General features: G+C 42.4%; 1 protein-coding gene across 2 annotated transcripts in view; it reads right to left on the reverse strand.

Annotated features, from left to right (window-relative positions):
* ITGB1 (integrin subunit beta 1) overlaps nt 1-19,156 on the reverse strand; it is a 43,431-nt gene extending 24,275 nt beyond the window's left edge. For both annotated transcript variants that reach the window (XM_041408439.1, XM_041408438.1), the window contains exon 1: nt 18,981-19,156. In XM_041408439.1, coding sequence (XP_041264373.1) covers nt 18,981-18,989 — 9 coding nt within the window. In that variant the 5' untranslated portion in view covers nt 18,990-19,156. The remainder of the gene's footprint in view (nt 1-18,980) is intronic.
* Nucleotides 19,157-25,357: the final 6,201 nt, after the last annotated feature.

The following is a 25,357-nucleotide window of genomic DNA, read 5'->3' on the forward strand; positions in this document are numbered from 1 at the left end:
TATACAACAAACTAGAAATTTCATCTCAAAATATGCACCATAAAGCATCTCTGACATGAACTCCACCCGTTTTTTCTTCTTTAGACAACAGAAAATTAACGGATACCACCCATACAAAAGAAAAAGAAAAATTGTTCAGTGCTGTAAGTATTAATGAAAGGCTAAATTTTTCTAAATTGTTTCCTACCTTAATAGCAGGTAGTCAACCAGGGTCAGTTGCCTTTTAAATTTTGATACTATTTTAAATTCTATTTCTCTTCACTATAAGAGTTCTCAGAACTTAGATGATAACAGCCAGTTTTCTTGAACACCCTAAAATGTTGCTAATTAAAGCCTCTCCAGTCATCCTGGAAACAAAAGTACTCTTAATAACTTTTTGTTCTAAAAAACATCTTGCGGTATAGCCAAGGAAAAGAGAATTTGGCATAATCTCCTAAACTGAAGATGTCATTTTTCTAGAAGATGTACTCTTTTTGGTATAAATTAGCAACAAAGTAAGCAATGCTCAAATTAGTCCAGCAGTTAAGCTTTGGTTTCTGCACACTGAGACACAGTTGTTACTTTGCACATCCAGCCAGACCTACCAGAGAAGGGGGATGGCCACTCCAAAATCTGATGGGGAAAGTTTCAAACAGAAGCCAACCCTTTGCTAGCAAATTGTATCTAACAACAGTATTACATGGCTCATATTTTTCTGATAAATCATTTTGGCTCACTTTTCAGTGGATGCTATGGTGAAAGGACAGGCAGTGGAGTTTAGACACAGCAGAATTAAGAGAATATGCTGTTGAATTACTTTGACAGATGTTATGCTTAAGCACAAAAGAAATTACTGGCCAAAAAAGGAGGAAAAAATTGAACTGTGAATTATACCTTACTCAGCTTTTGAACACTACTTTCTGCATATATGCAACTTGAATTTCTCTCTGCACACTGCTGCAAGTGACCAGTCCTTCATTCACAAAAACTCTCTTCCAGAACACTTTCATTAAGTCCCTTTATAAGCAATCACCTAAATTCAACCTATGCAACCACAAACCCTGCTCAGATGGGAACAGTGACCCAAGGAATGTGAGCAGGTGGAAGACAGATGAAGGAATTGAACCACGGCTTGGAAAGACAAGGATAGGAGCTCACCTACTAGACCAGCGGTCTGGACAGCAAGTCCTTACCAGGTTGCTCAATTTTTGGGTTCTTCTTTCCTAATTTTATGGTAGGTACGTTGTGTACAGCAAATCTTGCTTCTCTCAAGTGAAATGATATTTATTACTCAAGAAGCAGTTTTGCTTTCAGTACTGCTCAGAATGGGGTGGGCTTTTCAGTAAGAAAAAAGCCAAGCTGCTGGCACCAGGTGAGCACCATCTTTTCTGTCAGCCTGGACGAGAAAATTATAAACAGTTCACCTTTTTAGGGCAGACTAAGAGTGGATGCACACAAGTCCACACAGACTATATAAATAAGTCAGCAGAGATGTGACACAGTGCTAAAGCTATGATTAAGACCGTTTGGAAGAGAAACGTTCCAGTGGAAACGCATCCGCATGATGAATGCGGCTCTGGGCGCAGAGCGCCGGTGAAGCTAACAAGGAAAATGTCCTTTCCCATATATGGCTGCGCCAATGCCTCTCCGCAGCGGCGTGGCTTCCTCTGCCTCCACAGCTTAACAGCTTTTCCAGCTGCTGAGAGCTGGGGAAACGCGAGCACAGATCTGCTGCGCCGGACTCAGCTCCGACTGCTGTCCCATGCAAGTGAAGCCGTGCACATCCCTGTCCTCCCACCCTCCTGCCGGCCGCTGCAGCGTGGAATGCACTCCCCTGCAAGCCCCCAGTCAGCAGCGGGAACTGCCCTCCTGCACATTTTTCCATCGAAGGAATAAACCCAAACAAATAACCCTGAGTACACGAGCTGGCCAAAGGAAGCCTTTGGAAACCCTTGGTGGAGCTACAACTAAATGTCGTGTCAGTATTCAACCAGAGATGAGTGCAACTGAAAAAAACCCCAATTGTTACAATTAACAGTTAACTATTTTCTATTATACTTGTTCTCCACTTTCTAAAGCCTTGAAAAAGATTCCAGAATCCTTGAAAAGGTGTTTTTTTTCCTCCCTGAAAAAAAGCAACTCAAAGCCAAGAGACTGAAATCTCTTTAATACTGTATCACCACTTGGATCCTTTTTAAAAGGCTGCAAATGGTGTGCTGTTGAAAAACTGATTTTAAAATTATTTCTGCACAATTGTGAACCATACTCTATTTTTGTTAAATATTTTAGGAAAACAAACACGGACACAACCTTAAATGTTTAGATTCAATGCTTTTCAAGCTGTTTTTTTTTTACTGTCTTGACAAACTGTAATGCTTGAAGAAAATTTTTTATTTATAAAATCAGCTTTGATGGAAATTTGATGGAGCTTTTAATTTGAAATGAGAGACTCATTAAGTGACAACAGAAAGAAGGAAGGACTATTTCTCCATAGAATTTTAAATTAAGTATTTAGAACCTTCACATTCTGCTAAACATCAAGCTGTGGAGAAATTAACTACTCCACCTTACTGAAGCCTTTTTAAGTTTATTTATTAGAATGGCAATAGCATCCCTGAAAAAACTTAACTGGGCAAATAGGATCAAGGAAGAAAGGTAAGAGTTATACATTTATTCCTTTGAAATTAAATACTAATGGTTGTGCTGCTCTCCTCTCATCACTCTCCAGCTCAGCACTGCCACAGGCCACAGATTATACAGTTATTAAGGCAATATCAACAATGTGCTGGGTTCCTGCAGTATTATTCCCCTCAGCTCAGCTGCTCATCTCACCCAGTAATGCAGAATCCACCAAGCTGATGGCAAGCAAGGAAAACACTCCATGGCATCTGCCCTACTGCATTCTGAACTGTGCCTCACTGCAAAGGTTTCCACTGAAACATGCAACCAGACCACGGGGGAAACATTTCAGTGTGCAGTAAGAGCTGAGCTGTTGTGCAGACAGCACCTTTTTAGAGCAGTATCCAGACAGCCAACTGACTCATACCCCCACACACCACTCTAATTGCACTTATAAACCTAGCAATTAATACACAACTCACACTTCTGGAGTCGCATTCGTGCTTTCCTCAGCCTGACACCTCTTAGCATGAGCTGTATTTTCATGGGTTTAAATCTTGGTTCAGAAATGCTGCATGGAATTGATTCCTCCTGGAGCTAATGTTACATTTACAGACACTTTCATGTAGTGCAAGGATGGAAAGTCACTGAAGAGAGCTGCCCCATCCTCCTTGCTGATTATTCCCTCTTGTCAGTCAACCTCCTGGCTGATTACTCTTACTGCTTTCTTTTTTGATCAATGCCAGTATTACTGTGGCCACCGGGAGGGCTGGAACAAGAAAATATCTGTCTAAAACTAATCCAACAAAGAAAGCGTCTTGTTTCCTCCACCTGGCCACAAAATCACTTATCTGGGTGTGGGAGATGTGGTGAGATTAGGATGGAGAAAAAGAGAACTTGGAGGGGGCGGGGAAGCAAAAGCTCCTGCTGCTCAGCCAGAGGCTGTGGCTGTGTGCTGGACTGCACTGGTCACACAGCCAAGCCCCCACCCCCAGGCATGAAGGCTCTGGTTCAAAAAGGAGCAGGAAGAGACACGTTTCTAAAATAAGCAGAATGAAATAGTCTCTGGAGATGCCTGTTTCAGAACTCGATGGCTGCCCTGCTAAAACAGTTCCTTCTTCCCTCGCTCCAGAAGGTTTCCTAGCATGAGCTGAGGGCCATGCTTTTCAGTGTGGATCTTACTGACTGGCAGAATGAATCTCATTGATATTTCTGAAAAAAAAGTGGGGGGAAAAAGAAGGGACTGAAGAACCAAACAACCTTAGTGACACGGGACAGCAATTACACAGAAACTACAAACCTCTAGCAATGACCTGCAAATACTCTTGACAGCAGAACTCCCACAACTGATGTCATTAATTACAATCCCCAAGTTGCCTGCACATGAAACAACTCTAAACATATCTGCTTGTACAACTATTCACTGTAAAGAAGCAATGCACTATAAAAGAAAGCACTAAAATGGTATCTTGCTGTTCTGAGAGAAGCATATTACTAAGGCACCAGTACAAAAAAAAAAAAAAGTTTTACACTAAGGAGTTACTTTTGATGAAAGCTTTCAAGCCTGTGGTATAGATTTACCCACAAATCTTAAATTGGTAATTCTTCATTTATGACCTTCACTACTATCTTACTTAATCAGTGTAACTGTGATACTGAAATATAGTCAGAATACACCACACAGTAAATTCCAGGACCACCATTAAGAAACTACGTGATGCATTCTTCATTAAACAAGCAGAGATTTGGGATAAACACTGGTGCTTGAATTGCCAGCAATTTTAATCAAAGAACCCAACCCTAAACTCAGCCAGCAAAACTATTTGTTCCCTGGATGCAGACCAGCCTTGTGATGGTTGCCCTTCACAGAGGCCCAGCTCCTGACCTTGCACTGTGAGGGATGAAGTAGCAGAGCATGTAGGGAAAGTGAATTTGATGGGAAAAGTCAAGACGGACAACAGAAGTGCAGTTCCCAGAGCAGGGCTTTGGAACACACCAATCCAAATGGGAATGCTAGAAGTAAACCTTCCTTCAACAGCCTATCTAACCAGCCTAACACCATGGCTCAAGACCACAGTGTTCCTTTTGCCCCTGGTAACTTTACAGACATGAACGCAGCAGGTTTTGAACTGCTTGCAGTAATATGGAAAGAATGGGATGTTATCACAGACTGAAGTGCAAAATAAAAAATTCTTTAGCACTGAAATATCTTTTACACAAAAAGTTCAGCACATCAAGACTGCTTACTCAAAATGTTTCCTGAGAAAACTTTAAGGCATACCCACTTCAGCTACTGTGATGTTACAGCATAAAAGAATCAACAGTATTTCACACTGAACTTAACTGCTTTTGGCTATTTCTAAGTTAATGGAATAAAACAAATCTCCAAATACTCATGAGAATCGCTTCCATAAACACTGTTTTAGCAGGGCACTAGATATTTAAATAATATAGAATAAACTAGTTAAGAATTAACTTTCAATTACAAGAGAGTTAAAATCTACAGAAAACTGATTTTCTGCTCTAGGTTAGGGAGACCGGCTCCTCCATTCCCTTATGGTTCTGTAAGGTCACCTGCCACAATTAGTGTATGCCACTGCTAGATCAGAAGATTCCCCTGCAGGGTTGGGAGTCCAAAAAGAGATGAGAATACACATTTCTGCATGCCCAAACAATGAGAAAAGATATCACAATTGTACAAGTTTGACACCGAAACTCCTGTGCCGCGCTCCCGTGCCCAGTAAGGCAGACAAACATGAAGAGTAACGCAACTGCTAAGACTGAGTTACACTACATTACTACCCACAGTTTATTCACACAGATCTAAAAAATTTCCCACGAAATCAAGTAGCTTAAAATTCACCAAAAAGGACTGAATGCAGTGGGAAAAATCCGTAGGTGTTAGGTTCTAAAATACCCTTGTGTCTTTTGCTGAAATCCCAGCATGGGCACCTACAACACATGGCCTCTTCAGCAGAATAAATGAAAATGTTCATGTACAAGTATGAGCAGGCTGAGGCCACAGCTCATGAGAACAGAGCTGGAAGGCTGTTCATGGTATCATCTTGTGTCCCCAGAGTATGGGGTGTTTGTTAGTTTATACAGGACACAGCTGCTTCAAGACTGAACCACTAACTTCACAAGCACTCACATGGTTTGACCATACTATTGCTTTTACATAGAATTTGCTCATGTTTATTTTGTGGGTTTCACACAAGCTCTCAACTTTTTGACAGTTCTAAATAATGGAATGAAAAGCAACTGGGTATTTTTATGCAAAGTATCTTTTAGTTTTGATTTGAATGATGGAATGGAAACAAATCTGCCCAAGTTAGGTGCCTGGCTGCAGGGAATTGTGGTGGGGAAGATTTTTCTTGATGGAAGACATAAATTTCATCTATAACCAGAAAAAATACAGGCAGCATTTTCAGAACAACTGCAGATAATAAAGTTTTCTGGTATCTGACATCACTGCACAATGAGAAAGATAAAATGCAGTAGATCCAGTTGGGACATGACAGAAGGTGGTAATGCATCCCAGATATTTCACAGTACTGTGGCATACACAGGAAGTAAGGTAAATGGGCTCCAGTCCCTCCTCAGCCCCAAAGGGTTTGCATTCCCATTTCCTGGGAATGCTCTATCATCCTACAGGATATACTAGTATGAGCTTCAATTAAACTTTGTTCTGCTACGCAGAACAAAAGCAGAGACAGAAAAACTGATAGTTTTGTCTCTAGATTGCCTACTGAAGGGCTCATATAGCAGGAGCTAGATAAAAAGGTATGAGTGGGGTTCCAGTTACTGTTCCCTGTAATATTTACAGATTTACAGCATATTGTCTATGAGAAAAAACAGAGACTTGGGTTCATAGTCTGGAGTACAAACTTTATTTCTTTCTCACCAAATGCTCTACCCTGAAGGAAACTGAAAGGAAACAGATGTATGTTCACACTCAGACACATAAGAGAGCCCCAACTGCAAATCTCCTGTGTCATGGGTGACGACTCTGACCTGTGCATGCTGGGCTGAAATCCCTCTCTACCTGCCCACCTGACCAATCCAAACCATATGGACTTCTCTAGGGACTTAGGTTAAAAGTGAACTCAATACAAGGAATCAAAGGCAGCCAGGGAACTTCTGGAAAGCCAGGAAAACCTACAGAATGTAGACTTTTATGGAACATAGCAAACCTATAACAGCAGGGCAAATTACATACCATGCCTGATTTCACTGTATTTCTGCATGTGTTTCATTCGTATTTTTGTGTTTTCCCTAGCAAAATCTATTGACAATTTCTCTTAAAGACAAACTCCTGCAATTGGAGTTTGCAATTACACCTAAGTAATACTCACAAGAAACATGAGTGCCATAGCAAATTGTAAAGAAGACTACTACTAGTAAAACCCACTCAATTTATTCGTAGAATATTCTGAGATGGAAAGGACACACAAGGATCACTGAAGTCCAACTCCTGGCCCTGCACAGGACAGTCCCAAGAATCACACCATGATTTCCTTTTCATTAAATATCTCTATTTCAGAATGCACACGTCAGAATTTCAAGCTGACAATGGTGACAGAAGTTAAAAGAACGGGAAAAAGATGCACAGAGGCAACTTGAAGATGCAGCTACTGACAAAGAGCCTTCATCTTTCTAGTCAGCAAACCCCAAGAGCAACCTTGATCTCTTTCCTTTGCTCTCAGGCTTTTTGGAGAGGACTGTAGTGCAGACAGGATTAACATTGGTTAGTCAGCACCACCTCTGAAGGAAGGACCTTTTTTCACGCTGTGTGTGTACACACTGCCATTCACAGACAGCTTGTAACTCATGACTGGATCTTCACAGTACTAGCACACCACAAATCATTACTAATTTAAGAACACTGCTTTGCTGTATTAACCATCCTTGTCCCTGGCTTGGTTTGTATGCACATGAAGAGATGATTTGTATAACACTTTCTTGACCTGCTGAATCAGAATTTAAAGCCAAGATCCCACAGTTCAGGAGTTACTCTGGAAAGCATCTCAGTGCTTGAAAGACAGGTACTACTTCAACACAGCTCACAAGAACAAGCACCTGTGCATGATGACCACATATATGAAACTGTTCAAGAGTCAAGTCAGGCATTCTTTCTCACGAAAATGTTTCTTTTTATTTAAATATTTTTACCAGGAAGTTATGCATGAACTGCAATTTACAGCATGAAATCTGACAGGTGTATTTTGGAAAACTAGATTAACAGGTCAGGTATTCTTTCTCACGAAAAGAGAGATATTTTTATTTAAATATTTTTATTTAAATATTTTTACCAGGCAATTATGCATGAACTGCAATTTACAGCATGAAATCTGACAGGTGTATTTTGGAAAACTAGATTAACAAGCAGGTGCTTAAAGTTCAACGCTAAATTAGGAGAGAAATACAACTCTGCATGCTCTCCATCAGAGCACTCAGACTTGCAGCTACACCTCATTAAAACATCAGCAATGTGCTTTATGTGTTGATAACCTACGGCTTATACCTAGTTTAAGCTATAACATTTACCTCTCTGACAATCCAGTCTGCAACTAAATCTTGCTCTACACTTCTCCAACTGTTGTGCCTATGAAAGCCCATGTCGTTGCATCCCGCCCACAGAACCCGAGGATTCATACAAGGATACAATGAAGCTCTTTGAATTTTAGGAAAGGACATAACAATGTCCTGTGCTGCTTATGCTGGTGTGCAAGCACCCTGCAAAGGCAGCACCTCTCCAAGCCTAAACCACTAAAACACACCAAGCCCATTGCTACTGACACTGTGGTTGAAAGTGTTTGCTACACCTACAGCACCTCTATACATGCACAACTAGAAAGTTTCCGCTTTAAGGATAAATATACAATGTGGACATGTGCCAATAACAAATATATGTCATTTTTTCCCATTAAAACTGCCACTGTCAAAAATATCCCTTTTCCATACTCTTTAAAACATAAGCCGCCAATAGTTCATCACAACTTTACTGACTCAAAGCACGTTGTCTCCAGAAATTTGTAAGAAGTATCACTGTACTCAATCTTGCTGTTATCAGCAGGCATTTTTCTGCAACAAATATTTCAGGATTTTTCTATCACAGTTGCATCTCTTCACACAACTGTGATTACAACAGAATTTTAAAAATCTGTTGTTTCAGTACCTTTCAAATGCTTTTAGAACCATGAGTTGTTTTTGCCATAACCTAATTTCTTCTCTAGTCTAAATATAACACCATTTTATGGTGGGAGAAAGTGCAAACGGGATACTTAACTTGTTTACATAGTTTTTTCCAGCCTACAAGACTTCTTGGCTACGTTCAGCATTTCCATCAGAGACAGATTACAATCAAGAATGCCACATAATGATTTAAGCCATTCTAGTAGAAAACATGGGGGTCTGTTCCATGTGGTAGTATTAAATTCCTGCATACTCTTCACCACTTACTACTCCCATAAAGACACTATTTAATTTTGTGCAACTTAAACCTGACATTTATCCACATGGGGAAACGAGAAGTTTAGTTAAGCATATAAATATAGCTCTTACACAGCTGACTGTAACTGATGCTTCCGAGGTCGTACTGCCTCCATGACTGTCACAACATCTGGCTAAACTTACTTTAATCCAAGCTTTTCTGTTAAAGGAAAAGCAGAACAGAGGCAAGTATGTTCTTAGTAAAAAGATAGAGAATTTCAGTAAATGCAGTGTCTCACTCATCTATTTCTTTAAGAAAAAACAATTTCAAATGCGTTGCTAGCTATTGCTGTAGGTACTGCAGGAAGCCAGCAGCTGGCACACCACAAAGAGAAAACTCAGCGGAAACTCGTGTGTCGTTACATGGCAGACTTCACCCACCAGGAGCTATCATTAACACTCAGGGTACAGTTTCAGCAGCCAAAACCCAGATGAAAGCAAACTGCAGCTGAAAGAATCAGCAGTGCTGCAGCATCTCCCCAACAGCAACCTCCGACCCTGCGCTACCACTCAGGGACCTCCCCACGTCTATCCCAAGCCAGCTCCACTTGGAGCTCAGGCCATCCCTTTCCCCTCTGTGTCAAATGCCACTTTCTGTAAGCCTCAGGGAAAACCAGACATCTACATGGACAGAGAAGAGCTGAGGAAACAGTTTCTAAGAACGGGCAGGTGGCTGTCAGACTGACTGCCCTTCAAAATTACACTGGGCTCTCTGCTGCTAAACCAGCCCAAATTCAGGCTGTCACAGGCCAACCATCCTAAGCTGATCTTGGATGAATTGTTTATAAATGCTCTGCAACACAGCCAGCCAGTTTGGGGAACTACTCTGATTTTATTTTTACAGGTTATGAGAATAAATTAGCTGGCCAAAAAAATTAACAGCCGCAAAGAACAAAATACTGAAGGATTTTAGGTTTGTTGTTGTTTGTTCATATTTTTGTTCAGAATTTGAAGCAAGTGCATAAAATAATATTTACAGACAATATTCAAATATTTACCATCAAGTTTTTTAAAAGGTTCACTATTCAAACATAATTTAGAATGAGTCTTGTACTGAAACAACTCTCATCCTCAACATTCTTTTAACGCCAGGTAAGTGTCCATAAAAATGATCATGTGGAAACAATAAAAAACTGGTTATCCCACAGAACTAAATACAGCCTTATAAATCTGTATCTATGAGATTTTGCATTTAATTCTATATATATTTAATTTTTCATACATGTGTTATATATTTTTCTGTACATAACTAACGATGATTATTAATTCAACAGCAGTGAAAACTGGCTGGGCAGAAGCACAAACAGTAGACTTTATCCAGATTTTGACGCAAATTTGAGCGCTTGCAAAAAGCTCATCAATCTCAGGAAAAAATAAAACTTCAACCTTAAAAGACTTTTTAATAAAAAAATCAAAACCAAAACCACCCAGACTCATCACTTCATAAAAAGCAGTCCTGGCCTGAACAATCTGCCTATTCATACATACTTCTGCTGCTTTCCAGAGCAGAATTTTAAGCCTGGAGTCCACAAGCTGCTTTAAAAGCACTGCAAAAGATAATAAAAGATGAGGTTTCTCGTAGTAGCCAAGTACATCTACCAGTTTGCTACCAGGGAACCCAGGAGACAGCTCAACTTCTCCAGACCCTAAAATTCCCCACTTTGCACCCTTTATCTCTCTGGTGCCAACTACGGACGATAGTTTTGCCTCTTAGCTGAGCCAGTGGAACAAGCTGAGCAATAACACCTTGCTGAGTGATTTCCCACCTGATCTAGCAAGTTAAGATGGATTACTCAAGTCAGAAGATCGCTGAAGCAGGCACGAGCAGATGCTGTGAGGTGCCACAGCAGTTTATGCCAACTTATCTCTGGACTGCCACAGTGGCACACGCTCTCTCTATGAGTTGCACGTTTTCCCCTTCCTCCCCTGGCAATGCATGTGATCTCCCAGCAGCAACAACTGACCTAGCTGAAAATTAATTTTTGGCCAAGCTATTTTTCAGCCAGAATAGTTATTGAAATAACTCAATGTACAGCCCTATAACTTCCACAGCTGATGCAAGCAGGATGGCAAAACTGCACAGGTACAGGCAGGAGGGACGGTTGAGACCTAGCGCTGGTATAAATTGCTGCAGAACCATATTCCTATGAAAATTAAACACAATTTTAGTTGAATTCATGGCTCAAAAGCCACTTTGGAACGTTTTACAAAACAGGAAATTCAGATAAATTTGAAAACCAATTGTCTGCTGCAGAGTTTTGAGTTATCACTAATGAGTGAGATTTTTTTTTAAACTCTGCAACAACACAGCATTAGAATTGCTTCCAGCTACAAGCAAATGTTAATCATTTTAAATACAGATATTTTTCATTTAGAAAGTGAAACTGCATTGTGAATTATGCACCAAAAAGAGGCAGTATGTGTGCAAACTCTTTTATTACTATCCAAACCAGGCAGCTGGCAACAGCAAAAATGCTGGCAGCAATCTTACACAGTATAGTTACTCCTTAAAGCTGAAGTTGAGTTTTCACTGAAAGGAGATATCTCTAACACGTCTGTGTAACATTTTAGTCTAGCTTTTGAAAAGTTATGTAAACAAGATGTGTAGTGGAGAGAGATAACACATACATAGAAAAAAAGTTTGCTGCTGTTTATTGATTTTATTACATGTTTTTAACAACCTATAGCTGGTATGTACAGCATGTTCTTCCAAAAAAGGAAATTTGCTGTTTCCTTTTTTATGCTGAAGTCCACACCCAGGAAAAATTACACTGAAGTTCTTGTACATTAATTTCTCACATTGATTTGTATTTGCATAGAAGTGACAAAAAAACCCACAAAAAATCATCCCCATTTTTGAACTACACAATAAAAGCAAAGAACAAGTGTTACCTCCTAAAATGTTACACTTTCAGATGTTTCAGAAATGCACATAAGTTATATTCATATGTAACTGAAAGACAGATTTTAATCTATTCTGCCACAAAACCAGCAAATTAACAATTCAAAAACTGTAAAGCCTTGTGTTTTATGCAGATGGGCTACAGCACGCCTTTCAGCTGTGGGACAATCTCCACCTGGCATCACAAAGTCAGCACAGTAGCACACACTAAATACAACCTTGCAAAAGCACAGAAGGAAGCTCTGAGAAAGTAATTATTGACTTTATCCTAAGGCCACTAAAACTAATTTCTTAATACACAAGAACATCAGTGTAATAAGAAAAAAGCCCAGCCAGAATTCACTGGCAGCACATCAACCATGCCTTCCCTAGCCAACCTTGCAGATGATGATAGCAAATATTTCCTCATTTCTTCTTTTCATTAACAGAAGAGGGAGCATTTCACTTGCTGACTGGACAAGCATAAAGCCTTCAGCCACTCCATTCTCAAAGATGTGTTAGCAATATCAGAAGTCATTCTGATACAAAATTTATTCCAAATTTATTGATAACCAACTACTAAAATGTGTCATCTTTTGACACCTGGGAGAGTGCTTTGATTTAACATCAAAAAGATCAAGTTCTTTCATATTTACCTCCACTTCAGAAACAGGCCTTCCTTTTAGTTGTACTCATCCTTATACAAAACCTCTTTACCCAAGATTTGGAACACCAGACAGCTCAGGGTATAGGCGGAGCTGGATGTTACCAATTCAGTACTTAAAAAGCTGAATTTGTGGATGATGCTGGCCAAGCTACTAGAATGCCAGGTCCTTCAAATGACCTCCTATGGTCCCCAGGATGCTCCTGGACACTCTTGTTACCCCACTGCTCACTGGAAGAGCATCCTCTGCTTTGTGGAAGATCACTCCCAGCAGGTCCTGCCAGCCTACAAGGACGCAGAGCAGATGAGGACAGATCAGATGCAGCTTCCTGCACGAGGGGAAGATGTGACTCTTGGTGCCACTGCCCAAGGTAAGCACATGTTAAGACACATTAAACTACAATTCCACCAAAGAAAATTAAGAAACACAAGAATGACAGCTTATTCCCCTTTCCGAATGGACACATCCTTATTTCAATATTTACTTCAAGGGAAAGATTAGGCCAAACTACACATCTCAGTCTCAGACTTGTTTTCCAGAGACCAAGTATGCACTGATATCCAAGACACCACCTTTGACTCATCACCATTTCCTAAGTGAAATACTGACTTCTTCTAAATTAATCTGATACAATTATTTTTCTTCTCTTAAATAACCACAGATCTGTAATCTTTGAATGGGGGCAAGTTCAGTGTTTCAGTTCAGCCCGATATATAATTACTGTTTTTCATTTTACCACAAAGGATGAGAAAAGAAGAAAGATTTCTTTTTCTGTTCAGCTTCCACATCAAAAATGCTTTTAAAAAAATTGTTAATAGCTATAACAGAAAATTAAATACAGGTACTTCTTTGTAGTATAAATACTACAGAGAAATTTGTAGTTTAAAACAACAAGAAGTCATACAGACAACAGCCTCCTTACTGCTTTTACACTAGAATGTACCAAGAGAATAAGTTAAAACTAAGTGAGTCAAAACTATGACTAAGTTAAGCATATGTAAGTGATCTCATACAAAACCCAAAGCAGAAATAGGAGAACTACAAATACAATGCAAATCATTTGGGGGAGGAAATACTGGCACTGGTTATTGTATATGTTGCAGTTTATGAGCATTATAAAGAGGAATCTCCACTTATACATGGTCTTACAGATTGGAATTTTTGAGAAAGTGACTTTTATAGTCTAATGATCCGCTGACAAAATGTGAGAACAGCATTAATTTAACAAAGATTTGCAAAACAGTTTTTTTGTGACAGAAAGGAATGGAAAGGATGGTGAGAAAAGACCAGGATCTTCTTAGCTCTTATGTGCAACAACAAAGTTAAGATTCCAGCCTCAGCTTTGTTACTCAAAACCTTCCCCTCTAATAAAACCACAAGAATACTAGTGGCATTTTGTTGCTGCTGTTGAAAAAGAAAAAAATGAAACACATGAAACTGCTTTTAAGACAGAAAGCATGTTTCATAAGCCATTCTGCAGCCAACTGTAAAGAGAAATGAAAAAGATATAGCACACAAAAAAAAACCAACTAAAAATATTTAAGAGCCTCTGCTCAGTAACACCCCAAAGATGATTACGAGTAGGAATTCTATCACCTTTTGCAAAAGAAAACATTAATATTATAGCCTCCTCAGGCTAATTCCCCTACCATGTGCTTGGTTATGTGCAAATTTTGTTATAGAGACTTTACCATCTTTCTGAACATATCCAATCCATTAATGAGAAAATACAATAGCCTAGGAAGTTCACTAACCACTCTGATTAGTTTATGAATAGAAAAATAATAGAAGGTGGTAATTACAAAAATACAGGACGTTTAATAACAACACTCTTCTAAAGAGAGCACCTTTAGTACTGAAAAAGGCAATCATATTATTTAGTGATGTATAACAAGGTGCCTAGTGTCTCATTTTTTGTTCACAAAAGCTAGAATTTTCATTTCCTGCGTAACATTCCCAACAGAATCTGTTCAGCAAGCTTAGATGTCTCTCACATTGGGCTAGAAACTCGCACAGCTAAAGCACACAACAATTTCTTACAACGAAGCCATATATACTTTCTACTGGTTCTTAGTGTAAGAACTAATGGTGGGAGAGAAAAAAGTTCAGAGAAAAAGTCTTCTCACAAATTTATTCTGACTTACAGTTTGAGGAGTTTAGGTTACTGGACCACACCTATGCAGGACGAATTAGGAAAAAAAAAAAAAAAAAGAAGAAATAGAATATGTCTTCCCATTTGTGGGTAAACACAAAAATGGCTTTGTAGGCTACCCCAGAAATGCCATAACCACAACAACTGACAGATACTGGTCAATATTGTGGTCCCCTCTGGTTACCACATGACAAGAAACATCATCCTTTTTAGAAAGTTGTCAACACAATACACCACAGAGCAGAGCAATGAGGAACTACAGAGTAAAAAGGAGAACATATCTGCCACCATAAATGACAATATTCAGCAGCATTAGAACTATCCAAAAGGACACAAAAGGAGCATTAAATCACACATAGATATTGCCAGTATCTGCCCAGGAGACAGAACCACAGAATTTGTTCGTCTATTCACTTGTTCTCAAATCTGTGATACTCCTTCCCTTTTGAAAAGCAAACAAACATCCTCTTCAGAAAAAAACCCAAAAACTAGCTAACTCTCCCCTACAACAAAAACTTATTGTCACAGGTCTGAGATGTGTTTGTCTAAAAAATGTCCCTGCACACCTACACCAAGCAGAAGCCTGAAAAACCTGGAGAAGATGTGGCAGTGAGAACGCTACTATTAGAAGGTGACTTCTAAGCAAGGTGAGTGGAGCAAGTCAAACAATTTGAAGAATCAGCAATATAAAGACAGATGGGAGATGAAGCAAGACAACACAGACTGAACTCTGAGTTTTCTGCTGCTGGGAGACCAGAAATTTTCTACCAGGCACAGAATATAGCAGCTGACTTAAAAATCTAGTCATAGGGGAATAGTACACATACTGGCAAGCACTTTTTAATGACACTTCCAAAATAAATCTAACTACATATTGTTGCCTTAATTACATTTTTAAGATTGATTAAATTTACATAATTGCTTTATGAGCTCTACCAATAGACGCAGCTTAAAAATCAAAGGAAAAAAAAAAAAGAAGAAAAAAGGCACTCCCAAGAATGATTCCCTCTCAGAGGGCTGACAGCAGTCCCTAAGAATTAAAAGGATGCCAAGAGGATTGGCCATCCTAAAAAACAAGGTTGGAAAAATTAAATCACTTGACATTCTAGAAAAGCAAAGGAGGCAGAACAGGCTCTGCTATTGTTAAGTATGGATTCTGTCTTTTCTGATCTACCTAACCAATGTCTTTTCCAAGCGCCACATGAGATGGCATGAGCAATCTTAAAGCTAGTGATTAATACTGATCATCTTCATTTGAGCAATGTCTCACTGATTACAACAGTCTGTCTTACGTGGAAGGGGTACAAGACACATTTGGAAAGGAATGAGGAGGAAGAGGAAGGTGGGTATACCAATGGCCAGCAAGCTCCATCCAGCCCTCCTCCACAAAACCCACTCCCCAACCGCATGAGGAGAACTACCAGAGAAAGTAGCACTGTCACACATCCACCTCCTGTGCAGCAGTGACAGGGACACAAGCATAGGCTGCAGGAGGCACCATGAGCAGGTCCTCACTGAAGAAACCCAGGCCCTCAGACCATGTGCAGGAGAGGAACAACAGGGACTCTGCATGGCTGTCCACCAGAAGGAAAGGGAGCCTGTTGCAGAGCTAAAGCCTTTGCTTATTAAAAAGAGTCCCATCAAGAGAAGGTACTTAACAGCCTGCTGAGCAATCACAGCTGCAGCATTTTGTTTCAGTACCAAGAGCCACAGCCAAGCACAAAGCCTGTAGCAGACTGATGAGAAGCTGTCAGAAGCACAATCTAAGGGTGCATCACATCACCCAACTAAATCGAGACTGGGTGGAAAGGCAGGCATGACAACTATTTACAAACAACTGGGGCACTCATACCAGCAGCAGCAAGGGAATTATATTCAGGGCAAGGGAGAGCACAGCACAGGCCCACCCCATGTGTGCACGGCTCTCCCCAAGTTTGCCTTTCTGCTACCCAAGTTATCTACTTCCTGAGCTGCTGCTACAGCAAACAAGGTTTTCTCAAATCTGACTGCAGCCGAGCTATCCAGTGAGAGGTACAGAGAGGATGGTTTAGAGAAAGGAATGAAATCATGAATCAGGAAGAAAGAACAGCAGGAAAAGTTCTCAGACAGTTTTTTTTCAGCTTTGGGAATCACTTCCCAAAGGAAGTGGTGTAAGGCTAACCACTTGAGTCATTTAAAATACTCAAGACAAAACTAAAATTCTGCACTCCCATCAGAAATTCATGCACATTCTTAGAGAAACAAGGATCCCTCCAAATCAGTCCTCCACAAGGGTGGGCGTTACTGGCGACATGGCACAGATCAGACGCCTGAACAGAGAGCAGAATGAGCTCCCTGGCTGCACCCACAGAGAACAACAGAGTTTTAACTGCTGACATTTCATTTTGAAACAAATATGGTTCATTTATCGTGTGGCTGGCAAATAGATACAGCACTTAGCAGCTCCAACTTTGATTAAGGTAAGATTATGCATGCCTGTCAGTTTTCACCTTTCAACTGAAACATCTCTGAAAAGGACAAAAGTTGAAGGTGTTCACATCTTAAACTTGTCTTGTCTTGCCAATCTATTGCCAATGGCTCACTGTTTTTGCAACCCTTATAAATAGAGCCTTAGGCAAGCTTGCAAAATGCTACTTAATCATTACCCAGAGGCAAGTAATATTTTTTGTGACAGGAGAATGAATCATCGGTTTCATCGCTGGGATGGATGTGGACAATGAATGTCTTTGCTCTTAGTCTTATTTAATTTAGTCTAATTTACATCCTTCTAGTAGTATAATACTACTATTAAAAGGCCCATACAAATAACCAAGAACAACAAAATCCCCTCACTGCTACCAAGCTGCCTCATTTCTCAAAACTAATTTTTCTAGCGCTGCCACCATCCCCTACCAAATGATCTGCGTGCCAAGAATACAAGTTATTTAAATCTCCTTCCACATACATAATGTCCTGCTTAATTTCAACACCTTAGCACACAAGCAGCATTAGCTGTGAGTGGTTCCACAAATCTAAATGGAGACAATCGCTACTCCTAAAGGTTTGTGTATCTTGGCATGAATAGGATTGTAGCAGTGATGGCAAATCTACCAGAAAAATCAACATTTTTCACCCAACAGCTATGTGCACATGTGCTGGCATGAATGGACTGTTGTATTCTATCAAGGGCAAATGAAGAACCAAACATGAACGCTGATGTTTCTTTTCATAAACAGTCACAAAGACTACTTAATGAGTTTAACAGGCAGTCAGATACTTATTCCATAACATAAAGACATCTGACATGGGCCTAAACAGTGAGTCAGAATGAATTTCCCATCAGTTCATGTTTCCTTCCAACCATCAGTAACTGAAAGCAGTAACAGGAGACAAAGCACTGCGCTACTTCTCTAAAATCCCCATGTGGGACATGGCACGGAGGCCTCACATTCCCACTGCATCCCGACACAAGTTTACAGCAATCTATAGAGGCTCAGAGCCAGTTTGGACGATCGAGCAGCCAAACGCTGCACTGCGACCATCCCGTCATTCAAACCGCACAGAGCCCGCTCTCAGTGCTCGCTTTCTGCGGATATGTGCAGGTCACAACCCGGGGTACTCAGGCTCCTGCCCTGCCTCACTCCTTTCCTTTCCATTCCTGTAACTCCAGCGCCCGCTTCCCGCGGAAGGCAGCTTCCCCCTCCGGACGCCCGCCCTCCCGGGAAGCCGCCCGAAACTTTCCCTGCCGAGTGCTGCCCCCGTCCCGGGCACCACCGGCGGGAGGCGGCGGCCGGCACAGGGCAGGGCACCGGCACGGGTTCCGTCCCTCTCGGAGAGGAGGGCTCGGGGCGCTGCCCGGGGCCCACGCTACCCCGCTGGCAGCGGTAGGGCCGGCCCCGAGCGGACAAAGGCCCGGCCGGCCCCGGCAGCACGGGAGGCCCGAGGCCGCCGTCCCGCCGCCACAGGAAGCCGCAGGCTGGGCCCGACACCTTCCCGCCCACAGCGCCGGGCGGGCACGGCGGGAGGCGGCGCCCCCTCCTCCGCCCGGGACCGGCGCCGAGGGACCCTCACACGGGGCGGCGGCGGCTCCGGGCGCGGGAAGCGGCGCTCGCAGTCCCGCGCAGCCCGCCCGAGGCGCTGAGCCCCGGGACAGCCATAAGCACCGCTCATCTCGCTCCCGGCCGGCTGCGACCCCCGCCCGTCCTCCCGTTACCTCGGCCATGGCTCCGGGCAGCGGGCGCGCTCCGGCCCGCCCGGCTCGCTGCGGCGGCGTCCTGGGCTGGGCAGGGCTGTGCTGGGCGCGGCGGGACGCCCAGGCTCGCTCCTCGCTGGCTGCCCGCCGCCGCCTGCTCCGAGCTGCTGCGGGAGCCCGGCCCGCGGGGGAGGGGAGGGGAGGTCCGCGCTCCGCTTTACCCGCCCCGGAAACACATTCCTCCCCGCTGCCGTCAAGCGGGCCGGGGAGGCGTCTGCGGCGCGGCGGGCAGCGACGGGAGCGCCGTGCTTGAGGCGGGGCTCGGTGCCCGCTTCCATCCGTGCCGCCCGCCAGCGCCTTATTTGGCGGGGTTTGCCGGCGGGCCGGCTGCCCCCGGGCTGGGCCGGTGGGTGGGACGGGGCTCGGGCTGCCCCGCGGCCACCTCGCTGCCGACAGTGTCGAAAGGCTCTTCGACCCCAGCCTTTTTCCAGAGGTGTTCTCCTGCTCCCCTCCCTGTCTGGTTCCACGCGCGGACACTGCGGGGAATCTGGGCAGAGGGGGATTCCCTGTCCCTCTTGCTCGCGGCTGTTGCCAAGAGCAGTGGAAGTCGCTAAGTGAGGAGGGGGCTTGGCCGTGCTAACACACGCTTTTCCCAAAATCCCTCGGCCGGAGCCTCCTGGTGTTCGGGGCATGCTCTTTGTATTTTAAAGTGCCCCTTAAAATAGGTACTTGGGAAATTACCGATTTTAAATAACGAAAAAGCGTGCCATTCGACACCTTTGTGAAGGTAAGGTGTTGGAAACACAAGCTATCTGCTCACAGCTCTAAGCACTGTGCCTTTATGCGTGGCTACTGGAGCTTGTGTCAGTTCTTGGTTTTGTACGGTTAACTTAACCAGCAGTGCTGCAGCTTGTTTATAATTTTAATCACTTTCCCCCTGCTTGCTTTCTAGCTGCATTTTGGAATAAGAAAGGAATGATGTTTCTGGTTTACTCAAGTGTGGCTGGTGATTCAACCCCATGTTCCATTTGGGCAGTGGAGTGGTTTAGGGTGCAGTCTCATAACAGCTGTTTTAGCAGAAGCTTTTAATGCTGGTACAGCTGTAATTGCAAAACTGTTTCAGTGGTGTTGGAAAATGAGATTGAAATGACAGCCTACTGCTCCAAGCAGCTCCATCAAAAGCACTGGCCAAATGAAATGGTAGCTAAATAACTCTGACATCCAGAGATAAGCACAGTATATGTTTCAAGGGGTAAATCAATATATAATATTAATACTGCCAGGAAGGAAGGAAGCCACCAGAAAGCCGAAGTTTTAAAAACAGTAAAAATTAATGCCATGCAAAGTAAAAACAAATGCTGGAGGGATAGTCGTCTGCAAAAAATATGGGAAATTTAAGTATTGGCAGATAAAAATTAGTTTTATCTGAGGTATTCTTCTCTGCTTCTTTATTGCAGGGGGGAAAAAGCACATCTGGTGTTAATTATGACAAAGTTGTGGATTTTAATCCTTGTATGGGCCGTTCACTTAAAAGATGGACTTGATAATCCATATTCTGTGATTTTGCCAGAATATGCAAATAGTGAGCAGCTGTCCACTATAGTGTACTGCAAAGAAGTGGTGGCAAGGATGTGCTACTGAGATCACTGGGGCTCTGAGGGGTAAATAAAACTGCTCAACAGACTGGTTCAAGTGCTACCCAATGCTCTGCTCAGATCTTACTGTGTCAAGTAGCCAGTGGCTGGCTGTGCTGAGCAGTGGGAAATCAACAAGAAAAAGTCTCACAAATGGCTGAAAAAAAAAAAAAATTCCTGAATTATTTGGCTGCTTTCTTGACTCCTTTGGAGAGCACAGATGGGTATGAAAATCATGAGTTATTTTCCAACACTTGTGAAATACTAAAGATGTCAGAAAAAAAAAAAGTGCTGGAGGTGTCTGAGCCAGTAGACACAATTGTAGGTGATGTCAAAATGTGTAATGTAGCATCTCTATACTGCAGTGTACGTGACATCTGGGAGAGTGAGTGAGCAGTTTTGCACAGGAGGGCTCAAGAAAAGTTGGGTTTTCATGGATTGAGTGGGAAGCTGGGAAGTGTTTGGTTCACTGTTAACTTATCTTGCAGATACAGATTTTATTATAACTTTTACACAAACACGAGTCCCAAACCAGGTTTCGGTGTGCCCAGTGTTGCGTTGTCAAGAAGCCAGCTGTGTAAATCAGCGGTGCCCAGCTGCATGCACTCGAGGGCTGGGGATGAGTATCCCTGTGCCAGGCAGCTCTGATGCAATCCCTCCCAGTGCCTGGCTGGAACCTCTGGAGTGAGGGGTCACTTGGGTGCCTCAGGAGCCACTGCTTCCAGGGAAGGAGGAGCTGGTTGGTAGGAGAAGCTGCAGCATCTCCTGACCAGTTACCAGGGTATTCCTTGGCTGCAGTTTCCCATTTGCCACACGTTGCTGCCAAGCTGCTGAACTCTGACTTACCAAAGCCCACACAGCCAGGGAGCTGTCACCCTGTTCTCCAGCCTCTTCTCCACTCCTACAGCTTGCAAAGGGTTTAGAAGGAGATATTTTTCAACTGGGGCCTCAGTGATAACAAACACAGGATGTGTTTTAATGCACGTGGTTTGCACATTAATACCCAAATGCAAATGCCTCCCATCAAGGCACCCATTAGGCAACATCATAATCTCACCAGCCACTAGAACTTCCACCTTTACTTCTCCATACTGTCTGTCACCTCTGCCCTAGGGCGTGATAATTTCTCTGTGCTGCTCCACTTTCCCAACAAACTTTGTTACTGACAGCAGAGTACTTTCCCTTTCTAGCCCTCTTCTTTTCCTTCTCTGCCTCTTCAAAATGCTCCTACCCTGCTTAAGGTATTTTTTTCTTTCCAAACTAAAGAAAACCAAATTATAAACCTGAGGTAAAGAATCATAGTCTGATCACAAAAGATAGATAAAGGGACAGAAAAGAGGAAGTCAAAGTCATTTTCCCAAGCATAGGACTGAAGCCAGGAAAAGAAAGCAGGTCTCCTGGGAACACATCAGACTGCAGCCACCTGGGCTGAGCTGGCTCCAGGAGCACCCAGTTTTCCTGGCCTGACCTTGGAGCAGAGAGCAGCAGCTGCAGCCGCTGTTTTATTCCACTGGAGCTGTGCAGTCGCCAAGGGGCACAGTGAGCACTGAACCTCGCTGGCAGCTGGTCAGCACGGGGCTCTGACTTCAGCGTGGAGGATGGAGGAGATGTTAGGGCTTGGACAGAAGATTCACAGAGAAAGTATTATTAGAAGGCTCACTTAGTACAGGAAGTGATGGTGCTCCGTGGTTGTGGTCATTGCTTTTGATAACAGCCTGTATTTGGCTGCTCATGAGGAATGAGCAGCACTTCTCTGGAGGCAGCCTGTGGCCATGTACAGGGTGCCCATGATATGGAATGCTGTGTTTACACTGGAGCCATGTTCTCCTGCCCCACACAAGGAGTGACAAGTGAGTCACAAATGTTCAGCCACAGATTGTATCCTACGGGCAAAGGTGTGCTCTGCAAGATTGCCTGCCTGCTGTTCATGGGAGCAATGTACAGCACTAAGGTGCAATAAAGCTGATATATTAACACCTGGTTTGTGATCAATGCTTAGATCTCTGCTTTGTTCAATCCACAGTCCTGTGTTTAACATGAGCCTGAAAAGGTCAGAGTCCACCAAGCCCTTCCTTCAGCTCTCCAGCGTTTAAAAAGCAACTCATGGCTGTCAGGCAAGAAGAAAGGAGAGGTCACCAGAGCACATGGCCCCTCTGGTGGGACTGTGTCCTTGCTGGCACAGAGCAGGCTGTGGGAGTAGAGGGGCTTGAGGACAGCTTTGTTACAGCTGCAGTGTGCCTTCTGATGCTTCCTCTGGCTCGTTTTCTGCACTTCCTTCAGCTGAAGAGCTGCTCTCCCCTCTGTGCATATGTTTGGGTGGGCTGAGCTGTTGCTGTTACAATCCCTGCTGCCATTAGCATACACATTCCTTCTTGTTTGTCACACTTATATCTTCCAAAGCACTCCTATGTGGGACTCCTATGCCATTGTGAAGAGTTTGTTTTATGCAGAAATTCTATAAGATATTTTGATCCTCAATAAGCGAGGCAGGAATCCTTTTTCATGGTTAGGCATGAACTACAGGTTGCCCCCTGTGTTCCAAAGTAAAGAAGCGAGAAGGAGTTAAGTGAAGAGACAAAAGCCTTTGAGATTTATGTTCAAGCACTCATACTCATGATAACACAGGGCAGAGAACTTCTGCAGCTCCTTATGTTGCTTGAAATGAATAATGCTTTCTAGAAAACTAGATTAAAAAACTTCTAGCTTGAAGACATTTTAGTGTTTAATTACCCAAGAAAAAAATGCCTTTGGGAGATTAAAAATATCCCCACAGGATGATAATTCTGAATGCACAGTAAATTTCTGAGATTCAGCAGTTAGTTAATTCTTACCATGTGCTGCTTTTATTCTGTGAGACTCTGAGATCACGTGCCTGCATATTCTGTTCCCTCCTTCTCAGGGGATTCCCACTGTTTAGACAAGCAGCTCATGCTCATTCAGGGGAAAAATGAATTCCACTGCCCCCAAAGAAATGAACAAGGACAATTGCAAGAGCTTTCCCTGAAGAATTCTTCTGCTTTGGTTTTGCCCAGAGGGACATCCTGCAAAATTTTAAGCTCAATGCAGTAGTTATTAGTGCATAAAATTACTGAAATTTAGACGTGTGCAGAGGAGAGGAAGGATGGAAATGAGAAAGGAGGATTTTGGTATCAGCTGTAGAAAAAGTAGGAGATGGTAGCAGTCTACTGGTACTGAGAGTCTGTCATGAGAGCGGGAGTAAGGGCAGATTTAATGGTCATTGATATATAGGGGAAAGAGGAGCTATGTGGAAAACAGAATATTTCAAGCAAGACTGGTAGGCAAGAAAAAAAAGGCAAAAATAGTCTGAAGGAAATAAGTAGTAATGGTACCACTGGGAAAAGAGATTTGGGAAATGGAATGACTATTGTATGAGGTGATTGGCTGTTCCAGTAGAAAACAATGGTAAAAAAGGCAGAACAGAATATTTTTTCTAATACTATTTCTGTCAAGTAGTAGAGTTTTACATTGAGATTGTTTCTGAAACCCCCAATTTATCCTCCTCATTATTACACTCCTGAAGTTATTTTCATGATTGTGTTTCTTCAGATAATTTCATTGACTTTTTAAAAAAGTTATTTTTTAAGGCTCATCTCTAAAATGCTTTGGCAGTAATGATGTTTGGATGAAGATGCCAGAGATTTACAGCCAGAATCTCCTGCTTGTGCACTCTCAATCATCTTTCTAGAACAAGTGTCATCAATATTCTTTTTCTTAAGAGGTTATGTCTGGACGTTAATAGCAGTTTTGCTTGAATATTGATTTATCCCACTACCTTGTCATCTAAGCAGAGTCTAATAGAACGAAATTCTGACTTTCTGTTGTCTGTTCAGCCAGCTTTTCTTACCTTCTTTATGATTCTGACAGCAGTTGCAGTTATTTTGCAGCAGTAAGCTGTGTAACTCACAGGACTCATCAAGCAAAGAATTGAGTTTCTCAGTCTACAGGTTCAGGCTCTTAAATGAAATTCATCATCAGGTAGTGAGAATTGTAGTTTGCTAGTATCCTTGGCAGTAGGATATTCTGGGCACAGAATTTAAAAACACAAAGTTCTGATTTTAGCTGGATGTAATGAACCAACAAGGAATGAAAGTGAAAAGATAATTGTTGATGAACTTACATACAACAGAGAGATTCACAATCAATTTTGAGAAAAGCTCAAAAATAACAAGGTTGAACATTGCAAGGAGGTGAATTGATCACTATAGTACAGGTTATAAATGTATTTTAAAGTTACTATGCTTCTAATGCACATGTAGGCCATCCTGGGTGTCCCATTGCTCAGATGGTAGGAAGGCATTTGGCTTTCAGCCTTTTGCCTCACAGCTTACCCAGGATCTGTGGTATTTTCTGTAACCACATACTTGAGTGTGTGGCATTGGCTTTCTGCTGTAGCTGAGGTTTAGCTAAAATTAGACTGTCTTCAGACTAGTAAACATAAATCTTAATTATCTTTGCTTGTCTGGTATCTGTATCACAAAAAATCTTCCACCATATGATCCATCCTCCATCTTACCCTGTCCTTCCTTTTTATTCTCCCCATTTTCCTCTGTGATCTTTCAGATTTCCTCACCTGCTTTGAACAGTCCTTTTTCTTTGGTCTGTAGTGTGAGCTCTGGGCTGTTCCTTTTGCCAATGGCACATACACCCTCATGCTTACATTCCTGCTGCACTGATCTGTCCCCAGTTCCCATTCAGAAAAGAAGAATTCCAAGAGCTGTTGAGGCACACAATGTCTTCTGAAAA

This window comes from Onychostruthus taczanowskii, unplaced genomic scaffold, assembly GCF_017590055.1.
Source record: "Onychostruthus taczanowskii isolate IOZ18803 unplaced genomic scaffold, ASM1759005v1 scaffold3, whole genome shotgun sequence".
Taxonomy (NCBI): domain Eukaryota; kingdom Metazoa; phylum Chordata; class Aves; order Passeriformes; family Passeridae; genus Onychostruthus; species Onychostruthus taczanowskii.